General features: G+C 35.4%; 1 protein-coding gene across 2 annotated transcripts; it reads right to left on the bottom strand.

Moving 5' to 3' along the window:
- Nucleotides 1-4,206: 4,206 nt before the first annotated feature.
- On the bottom strand, nt 4,207-10,522 carry LOC142643380 (F-box protein At3g07870-like). 2 transcript variants are annotated; one of them, XM_075817988.1, is made up of 3 exons: nt 10,494-10,522; nt 8,886-10,222; nt 7,377-7,551 (listed from the first exon to the last, which is right to left on the bottom strand). In XM_075817988.1, exon 2 carries the CDS (start codon nt 10,214-10,216, stop codon nt 8,912-8,914), a length of 1,305 nt encoding a protein of 434 aa, XP_075674103.1. In that variant the 5' UTR covers nt 10,217-10,222; nt 10,494-10,522; the 3' UTR covers nt 7,377-7,551; nt 8,886-8,911. The 2 variants fall into 2 exon arrangements, with proteins under 2 accessions (XP_075674104.1, XP_075674103.1); XM_075817989.1 differs by lacking the exons at nt 7,377-7,551; nt 10,494-10,522 and adding an exon at nt 4,207-4,349 and having other exon boundaries at nt 8,886-10,484.
- Between the last annotated feature and the right edge of the window lie 684 nt (nt 10,523-11,206).

The raw sequence follows: 11,206 nt of genomic DNA, 5'->3' as shown, positions 1-11,206 counted from the left end.
TCCTCTTTCACCATATTGAATTTATATTTTGACTTGCTAATGGCAGTGACAGTGTGAATTTTACATCTGGTTACTGCTTTACCCTTTCATAGTGTGAAATTATGAATTGGACAATGATTATGATTTCCAAATTAGTGATTGGTATATTGCTGTTTGCATTAAATGGTATGGTATTTGGGTTTGAAAGTCTTCGCTATATTTGAGAGGAACGTCTGCATAATGATGGGTAGCTTGGAGGACATTTGTAAATGTTTTAACCAAAGTTGATTTTCTTTATTGAGTTCCACACATAGGAGTATTACTGATTTCTTAGGTGATAACTGGCTTTATCTTTGAGTTTATGATAGCAGTGATTGGTATAGTTAAATCCTATAAATTAGCCTGTATAGGACATGAGAATGCAATTGAATGTCTTGGGAGTGAAGTTACTTCCTGCAACTTCAAAACATCTATGGCTTTTGTAACACATAAATCATCTCCACGTCCACCCCTTTAGATATGATTAAATGCATAATCAAATGTAGTTTGTGAAAAGCTTGAAATCCAATAATAGAGAGAATAGTGATTATGGCTCTCAATGTCTATTAACATGCATATTCATATTATTGCATTTCTCAAGGTCTACTAAGCAAATTAGGAGGATTAACTTCTCAACCAAAATTTCAGCCCCTCCTGTTTAGTTGTTACTCTAAAAGATACCCCACCCGGTATCTTGAAATTTGGTATCTGATGGTGTGGCATTCTTAGGAGAATAATGTTTATGTCACTGGAACTACATCCAACAAATGAGAAAGCTCAAGTCTTCGAAATCAAATGGCTTAGATGGACTTTTTGACCAGAAACTGCCAATGCTATTGGATTTTTAGAGACTAATCGAATTTTGGCAACTCCCGTCTTGAATTTACAGTATTATCTGGACCCAGATGGGTTCACTCTCCACAAACAACATAAGAGCATCCACAGTGGCTTGCAATATGCCAAATGCAAGCCCCATTTGGCATTCAAGCCCAAAACACACCTAGCAGCTGGACGTGTAAAACTGAGAAATGCCAAATTTTTTTTGGCATAATGCTACAGTACCATCTCAAAGGTGAGATGGTACTGTAGCACTATGCCAAAACACAATACTATATTTTAATCCTCTCTCTCTCTCTCTCTCTCTCTCTCTCTCTCTCTCTCTCTCCGGGTTTTTGCTCTTCTCCATCCCCTCTCTCTCTCTCTCGCCATTGTCAAGCTTCTCTCTTCCGAATCACCAAGCCGCTGACCGCTGTCACCAAGCCTCACTCTTCCTCTCTGAATCACCGAGCCGCTATCACCAAGCCTCTGCCTCTGCCTTTGCCGATTCACCCTCACCTATCCCCAAATCTTCGATTCACTCATCTCATAAACCCAAGCCTCTGCCTCTACCGATTCACCCTCACCCATCCCCAAATCCCTTCGATTCACTCATCTCATAAACCTAAGCCTTTGCCTCTGCCGATTCACCCTCACCCATCCCCAAATCTTCGAGTCACTCATCTCATAAACCCAAGCCTCTGCCTCTGCCGATTCACCCTCACCCATCCCCAAATGCTTTTACCGATTCACTCATCTCATAAACCCAACACCAAGCCTCTGCTGATTCACCCTCATCCATCCCCAAATCCCTTTACCGATTCACTCATCTCATAAACCCAACACCAACTCTCTAGATACCCATTTAACTTTTCACTCCATCACTCTCTCTTCAAACCAAGATTCTCAAGGGTTCTCAAGGGTTTATGGGTTTGGATAAATATTTTGCTCAAAACGAAGCTCCGTTTGTCTCTCAAGTCAAATCAAAATCAAAAGGTGGGTTTTGATCAATGTATTCAATTTTTTGTGTTTATGTTTCTTTTCTCTTTCTGCAAGAAAAAGGGGGATTCAGCTTGTGTTTGGGTTTGGGTTTTGATCAAAGAATTGTTGTCGATGTTTGTAGAGGTGGGATTCAGCTTCATCACGAAGGGTTTTCGGTCTCTGTCGGATTAGCATCTTCAGAAAGTTTGCTCAAGTTCAATTTCAATTACCAAAATCCCAATTTTATTAGATAATCGGTGTTCTTGTGTACTGATTTTTCTTCAACAAATTAACATGTATGCAAAGGTTCTACCAGTGGTTTTTGTTGTGTTCAACTCTATGATTTTATTTGATTTCCATTTGTACATGTTGGCTATGTATGAGCTGTGTTTGCAGATATATTATGCAGAGTATATTTTGAGTTATATTTGCTGTTGTATTCTATTAATATTTCGTTGTGTAAATGGCTAGTATTTCTGTGTTATATTGAGTTATATTTTAAGTTATATTTGCAAATATATTATGCAGATATGTTGTGTTCAACTTTGGTAAATTTGGTTAAGTTTGAATTTATAATTGTAGTAATCACTTATCACAAATACTTGAACTCTTTGACTTTGTGAGTTGGCTTTAATTGACTTCATACACTAACTGTTTTAAGTTCCCTATTTAAAAGGGATGGATACACAAGAAGACATAACACGATATGCTAATATCTTACAAATGGATTTTGATTTTGTGGTACCATTTTTAAGTGGGTCTCAAAATACTTCAATCCCCATCCAAGAGTCTTTTCCGGCTGTTGAAATTGTCACCTCTAATCCAACAAAATGTGGTGGCAACTTCAGTGTAGATGAGGACAACCTCTTTGTCTCTGCATGACTTAACATTAGCATGGATGCCGTGCAAGGTACTGACCAAAAGGCTGAAACATTTTGGGAGAAAATTTGGCAATACTTTTACGAGAACAATACTTACGGAACCACACGTACAAATGAATTTGACAATTTGACAATCCTACTATTCAACTGTCACGGGAGCGCACAAATGAATTTACGGAGTTCATTGAAACCCATTAATGTATTCGAGACCATGAAATTCATTCTCAACTCCAAGTAGACCTCGATGAATATTTATGGCAATTAGAAGGGGAGTTGTAGGAACTTAAGTGTGTGAGTTATGCATATGGGGTTTTATTGTAATTTGATATATGTACGAGTCTTCTAAAGGCAACATTGATAGTTATGTACGTGGATTGTATTTATATGAATGTTTGTGGATTTTTAAAGTTGGTAGGTTGAGTACATTGATATTTGGCAGGTTGCATGTATATATATGTATGTGAAATTTAAAAATTGGCAGGTTGAATTCATTGATATTTGGCAGGTTGCATGTATATATATGTATGTGAATTTTTTAAGTTGGCAAGTTAAGTACATTGATATTTGGTAAGTTGCATATATATGTATGTATGTTGAGTTTTAAAGTTAGTAAGTTTGAGTAAATTGATATTTGGCAAGGTCTTTCTCAAAAAAGAAGAAGAAAAGTTGGCAGGTTCTATATATGTGTGTGTGTGTGTGTGTGTTTGTGCGTAGATCATTAAAATTGGCAGGCTGAATACATTAATATTTGACAGAATGCATTTAAAAATATGCATGTGGATTTTTCATTGACATTTGGTAGGTTTGAAGGAATATATATGTATATAGATTTTTAAAGTTGGCAAGTTTGATGGAATATATGTGTATTTGGCAGGTTCTTTTTGGAAAGAATCCAGAATCATAAATTGGTAGGTTTTACTCAAACTTGGAATAGTGTGGCTTTGAAATTGAACCATAAATTGACTGTTGGAGAAGTGTGGGTTTGAAAAAAATGGTTGTTGGAAAGAATAACAAAGAAAGATTAAAAAATAATATTTTAATAAAAAGGTGAAATAATAGAGTTTTGAGATGTTGAGTATATTGTAAAATGGTATTGTATAATTGATAAAGTAGCTTTTTGGGTGGTAAAATAGGATAAGATTTACAATCCAACTGTGAATGCTCTAAAGAAACTCCAATCCTATATTTATTTTGAAAGCCAGATATTATGAGGAAGTATCAATTGAAAAAATATCATTTCTACCTGCACGGGACACGAAATAACACAATCGCTTGTTTCTATCTCCACTATTACTCAAAATGAAGTTTTATATAAAGATAAATGTTACAATCTCTAAAATTTTCATGAGATTTACATGGACGATTATCAAAACCCAATTCCTAGGGAAAACAAAAGCAAGGCATAAGAAATATTTTATAAAAAAATCAACCGGCTTCACAAAAGGAAGATCCATAAAGGTTTAGTTTGAACAGTGGCAGCAGTCATTCACCCAGCTGAACTCAACCCAAAGGATTTGAATATGGTGCTGATCCTTTTGGCACATGAAATGGGTTTGAAACTGCTTCTACATATGCAGCATTGAACCTCCTCAAAAACTGTACAGCATATTCCACAAAAATGTCAAATCAGGAACAAGTAAGCTTGTTGAATGTCTGTAAGAGATAAAGACTACAGCTTTTAAAAAAAAAATTATTGGTAAGTCTCTCATGCAATTATTGGGTAATGAACCGATAATCTTACAAGGGGAGGTAGTATCATTTGAACTAAAGCTCAGTGGCTGAAGACCACAGTAACTATCTACGAACTTTCCTTTCCAAATAAGGGAAGAATATATTCATGAGTGAGCTACGAGAAGGGAAAAACTAATTCTTATAAATAAATTTAAAAAAATAAAAAAAACCAAGGGCAAAACCAATTACCAAACATATTGAGTGCTTATACACATCTATAGAAATAGTACCAACAAAATCTTGTAAGTTGAAGACAATACGTCACAAGGCAAACACATCCCATTAAAACTACCAGACTTGCAAAGAAATACAACTACATCCCATTAAAGCCAATGTGAAACCCCAATTCTTGCATAAAGGTCCATTCACTTTGGCATTTGCTTCTACTTTCATCCAATTTTGTAATAAAAAATGCTGACTCATTCACAAAAGATTAAGGGAAGGATATAAAAAAAAATAAGGAATGAAATGGAGTCTACCAAACAATACATCTAAGCATAACTACTTGGATAAAAAGTACTCAAATTATGCTAAGAAACAAAATATATCAAAAATAGTTCAATAAGAAGATTATTAAGAAATCATTTTCAATTCTTCCCAAAGCAAGCAATAACCATTCGTGAGCTGCTTTGTCCATAAACATTGCTCTATGGGAATGTTTTCAGTAAAAGAAGATAGGCATCAAAGGAAATAGAATATTTAAACTGTAAAAGCAATATCTTTAGCATAATAAGATCACAATTGACATTTTAGGAAGAAATTTTAAGAATCCAACAGAACAAGAAGCAACATTCAGTATGGAGATGATAACATGAAGTTCAAAGAGGTCACCATAACATCATCAAGAAAGAAAAAATTAAGTACATCTATCTATGCCATGTAAATTGTAAGTCACAGGAAGCATGAAATTCACGATGTCCATTTTTCTTCAACAACTTGATAAATAAGTGTGCTAAAAGTTGATAAGCAACACGACTCACACAAGCCACTTTGAATTTTTGATAGTTGAGTATACATGGTGTTTACTCAACTATCTCCTCAATATAAGATCAGTAACCATGACCTTGATAAGCAATCTATCCTAAATATAAAGCCACTCAATTAAGGTAATCAATCAGAATAAGAATTTATATTCATTTCTAACTCATAATCAATGCCAAGTATATATGAAGAACAAAATGAAAAACCATTGAGAATAAGCACGAAAATAAAATTTATCTTGCCTGTATCCTCTTTCATTTTCCTTAATAAGTTGCTGCACGGTTGGGTTTGTCAAGCAAAACTAGACTCTTAACATAATAACCAACGAAAGTATAGTTATATGCAGAAATCCTAAGAACTTCACTCTCTTGTGTCTCGAGGTCTTGTGAGACGAGCCGTTGGTCAAAATCCAATTGCACTACAACCTCACCACTCTTCCTAAAACCTTTAGCCCTGTGTATGTACCCCTCAGCATGATCCACATCTATTATGTCATTGACATCTTGATCCCTGAGACCTATATGAGGAAATATCACAATTTTGGTCCATGAAGATGCATACATTTGAGATTTTTTTTTACTTTCCTGACAATTTTTTTTTGTCTTTTCTGCACTCAACCAGCACCAACATTTTCCATTGTTTAAAATCTGCTTGGCTTCTCTTTCACCATTTTAGAATTTATATTTGACTGTTGATGGTAGTGACTATGAATTTTACATCTGGTTACTGTTTTACCCTTCATAGTGTGAAACTGTGAATTGGACAATGATTATGATTTCAAAATAAGTGATTGGTATATTGCTGTTTGCATTAAATGGTTTGGTATTTGTGTGGAGACCAAAAGGGGGTATTGCAATTTATGGAATTCTACATCACCTAGGGAAGCACATGAGGATATGCTTATAAAGAGTGACCTCTCTTAAATGTGTAGAGGCATTTTCCTCACTGTTGTGTGCTTTATGGGAGAACAAAACTGTGAGGGGTATAAGCCCGAAAACGAACAATATCTACACAGTTGGAGCGGAGTTGTTACAATTTGGGTTTGAAGCTCTTTGCTATATCATAATGATGGATTGCTTGGAGGACATTTGTAAATGTTTTAACCAAAGTTGATTTTCGTTATTGAGTTCCACACACTGATAGGAGTATTATAGGACATGAGAATGCAATTGAATGTCCTAGGAGTGAAGTTACTTCCTCCAACTTCAGAACATCTATGGCTTTTGTAACACATAAATCATCTCCACGTCCGCTCCTTTAGATATGATTAAATGTATGATTAAATATAGTTTGTGAAAAGCTTGAAATCCAATAATAGAGAGAATAGAGATTACGGCTCTCAATGTCTATTGACATGCATATTCATATTATGGCATTTCTCAAGGTCCACTTAGCAAATTAGGAGGATTAATTTCTCAACCATAATTTCAGCCCCTCCTGTTTAGTTGTTAAAAGATACCCCAACCCGGTATCATGAAATTTGGTATCTGATGGTGTGGCATTCTTAGGAGAATAATGTTTGTCACTGAACTACGTCCAACACATGAGAAAGCTCAAGTCTTTCAAATCAAATGGTAGAGATGGACTTTTTGACCAGAAACTGCCAATGCTATTGGGTTTTTAGAGACTCATCAAATTTTGGCAGCTCCCATCTTGAATTTACGGTATTATTTGGACCCAGATGGGTTCACTCTCCACAAATAACATAAAGAAACTCCAATCCTGTATTTATTTTCTATGAAAGCCAGATATTATGAGGAAGTATTAACTGAAAAAATACCATTTCTACCTGCAAAGAACACGAAATAACACAATCACTTGTTTCTATCTCCAGTATTACTCAAAATGAAGTTTTATATAAAGATAAATGTTACAATCTCTAAAATTTTCATGAGATTTACATGGACGATTATCGAAACCCAATTCCTAGGCAAAACAAAAGCAAGGCATAAGAAAAAAAAAATTAAAAAAATCAACCAGCTTCACAAAAGGAAGATTCATAAAGGTTTAGTTTGAACAGTGGCAGCAGTCATTCATCCAGCTGAACTCAACCCAAGGGACTTGAATATGGTGCTGTTCCTTTTGGCACATGAAAAGGGTTTGAAACTGCGTCTACATTTGCAGCATTGAACCTCCTCAAAAACTGTAAAGCATATTCCACAAAAATGTCAAATCAGGAACAAGTAAGCGTTGTTGAATGTATGTCAGAGATAAAGACTACAGTTTTTTTTTTTTTTTTTTTTTTTTTTTTTTAAATTATTGATAAGTCACACATGCAATTATTGGACTATGAACCGATAATCTTATAAAGGGAGGTAGTGTCATTTGAACTAAAGCTCATTGGCTGAAGACCACAGTAACTATCTATGAACTTCATGAACTTTCCTTTCCAAATTAGGGCAAAACTAATTCTTATAAAAAGATTAAATTAAAAAAAAAAAAAAAAAAAAAGAGACCAAGGGCAAAACCAATAATCAAAGACATTGAGTGCTTATACACATCTATAGAAATAGTATCAACAAAATCTTGTAAGCTGAAGACAATACGTCGCAAAGCAAACACATCCCATTAAAGCGTGAAAGCCCAATTCTTGCATAAAGGTCTATTCACTTTGGCTTTTGCTTCTACTTCATACAATTGTGTAATAAAAAATACTAACTCATTCACAAAAGATTGAGGGAAGGATATTAAAAAAAAACAAGAAAAAAAAAGAGGAATAAAATGGAGTCAACAAAACAATACATCTAAGCATAACTACTTTACTGGGATAAAAATACTCAAATTATGCTAAGGAACAAAATATATCAAAAATAGTTCACTAAGAAGATTATAAAGAAATCATTTTCAATTCATAACCACCCAAAGCAAGCAATAACCATTCATGAGCTGCTTTGTCCATGAACATTGCTCTATGGGAACGTTTTCAGTAAAAGAAGATAGGCATCAAAGGAAATAGAAGATTTAAATTGTACAAGCAATATTTTTAGCATAATAAGATCAAAATTGACATTTTAGGAAGAAATTCTAAGAATCCAAGAGAACATGAAGTAACATTTAGTATGGGTGTTAAAACATGAGGTTCAAAGAGGTCACCATAACATCATCAAGAAAGAAAATGTTGAGTACATCTATCTATGCCATGTAAATTGTAAGTCGCAGGAAGCATGAAATTCACAATGTCCATTTATCTTCAACCACTTGATAAATAAGTGTGCTAAAAGCTGATAAGCAATACAAGCCACTTTGTGTTTTTGACAGTTGAGTATACACGCTATTTACTCAACTATCTCCTCAATATATGATCAGCAACCATAAACATGATAAGCAGTCTATCCTAAATACAAAGCCACTCAATTAAGGTAATAAATCAGAATAAGAATTTATATTCATATCTAACTCATAATCAATGCCAAGTATATATAAAGAGCAAAATGGAAAACCATAAAAAAATAAACACAAAAATAAAATGCATCTTACCTGTTGTTGTTCCTCTTTCATTTTCCTTAATAAGTTGCTGCACGGTTGGGTTTGTCGAGCAAAACTAGACTCTTAACATAAGAACCAACGAAAGTATAGCTATATGCAGAAATCGGAAGATCTTTACACTCTTGTGTCTCGAGGTCTTGTGAGACGAACGGTTGTTCACCCAATTCCACTACAACCTCACCACTCTTCCTAAAACCTTTGGCTCTGGGTATGAACCCGTGACCCACAGCTTTTATGTCCTTGATAGCTTGTTCCAAGGTTCCTATATGAGGAAAAATCACAATTTTGGTCCATGAAGATGCTTCTGCATACCTTTTCATCAGCCATACGTTGAGAGAGAGACCACTATCCCCATGAATCAGGGCAAGGGTATTCCCATATGCTGAAATAAAGGGAAAAATGAAAGCCTCATCTCCATTATCTTTTTCATCCGAAAGTATAGGCAGTACTATCTCGCGGATAACCATGTCCTCCAAATCGAGCACCATAATAAAATTGCGATATTTAAAGTGATTAATTTTCCTCAAAGCAACCCAATGCAGAGCGCCATTAACAAAAGGCATAGGTTCACAAGGATGTACAGCACCAGGCAAAGCAGTTGTAACCATACTCCATTCACCTGTGGCAAGTGAGTAAACCTCAACCTTTGGTGGAAACACACCCCAGTCGCCTCTCCTCCTCACATCCACAACTGTCACAACCCTCACCACCTTATAGTCATTAGTTTTGGAATCAAATCCAAGCCCAGTAGCCGCATCGTACCCATACCCATCGTCCTCGTGATAGCCCTGATAGGTAATACTGGGTTTAGGAAGTTCCATAAACATTCTAACACAAGGGTTCCAGAGAATAATTCTGTCCAATAAACCATCATCCTCAACACAGACAAGGCCATTACAAGTACCAACCACGCTAAATATTGTTGTACGGCCTAGAGTATGAAAAGGGAAGTCAAACCTGGCATGTTCATTGAAATCTTGGTTGTCACAATACAATTTGTAGACTTCTTTTTCATCGGTGTCCCTATCTAGGTAGCGCTGTTTCAGGAGGCTGTCAGAGCAGAACCTGAAGAGGAGGAGGGGTTGGTTGTGGTTGGAAAGCTTAAGATGAGCAGAAATGAAGTCAGGGTTTCGGATGAGGGATCTCCATGTTTTGCAGACACAGGTGAACTTTACAATGGATTTTGTAGGTAGGCGTAGGAGAATGTTGGATAGGATTTCGGGAGGTAGAAAGTCACACATCGCTACTTGTTCTTCTTCTTCTTCTTCTTCTTCTTTGGAGAATAATGATTCGGAGACTTTAGCTGGTAAGTTGTCTGACATTGTTCTCTGCTTCCTTCAAAAAGACAAAATGGGATAAAACCTATTGTTTACAAAACCCCCACTGCTCAACAGGAAAATCGCACACCCAAACACTACCTACTGAAAACCCAGTAATAGATATTAAGAACCCACAAAATCTCACTGAAATTTAACCCAACCAACACAAAACAGAGAAAAACAGAGAAGAAAAAAAAAGAAGAGACAGAAACAGAGTGAATAAAATACAGAGAGAGAGAGAGACAGAGAGAGAGAGAGAGGGGGGGGCAAGGAGACTAACCCGAGCTGAGATGATCTGGGCAGAACAGCTTGAAGCATTGTGCGTTTGGGTGCTGATGAAAAATAAAAATTATTTTACTATTTAACTTATTATTGTTACTATTTATGATCCTCATTACACTTTTTAGGACTATTTATAAGTCTCACAGTATTATTTTAACTAATTTTTATCTTTATCTATAGTACTTTCAGCAATAATTTTTCAATTTCAGTAAAATAAGTAGTATCCAAACATACCCATAGTATACTGAAATCAGACACCTGACGCGATTGGTATGGATGGTTGAGATTTAAATTTGCAAAAAGCAACTTTGAATCTCAACCTTTTAATATAAAAAAGTAAAGGTAAAAACGTAAAAATAATAAATAAATAAAAAGTAAAAAAAAACAATTATGTTCAGTCAAAAGAAAAAACAATTATGAAGGCTTGGGTGAATTGAACGGTATAATTACATTTAGCTATTACACCAGATCCCAATGCTACTTTCTTCATCTTTCTCAGGAGAAAAATTTTGGTGCTACAAACTAGTGCACAACTCGTCCATGTTATGAGTTGTGATTGGTAGAGGGGTGACCTATCATCACCCTCCACCAATCACAACTTGTCACATGGGCGAGTTGTGCACAAATTTGTGGCACCAGATCAACTTTTCTCAGGAACACATTGAAGAACCTTTGATCTCTCTCTTGTGGGCTTTATCAGTGCAAATTGCA

This window comes from Castanea sativa, chromosome 7 (assembly GCF_040712315.1).
Source record: "Castanea sativa cultivar Marrone di Chiusa Pesio chromosome 7, ASM4071231v1".
Classification (NCBI taxonomy): domain Eukaryota; kingdom Viridiplantae; phylum Streptophyta; class Magnoliopsida; order Fagales; family Fagaceae; genus Castanea; species Castanea sativa.
Note: the sequence above shows the minus strand (reverse complement) of the source record. Positions and strands in the feature narration are given on the sequence as shown.

Coding starts and splice junctions, on each gene's coding strand:
- LOC142643380 (XM_075817988.1), bottom strand. CDS start 10,216: ATGTCAGACAACTTACCAGCTAAAGTCTCCGAATCATTATTCTCCAAA.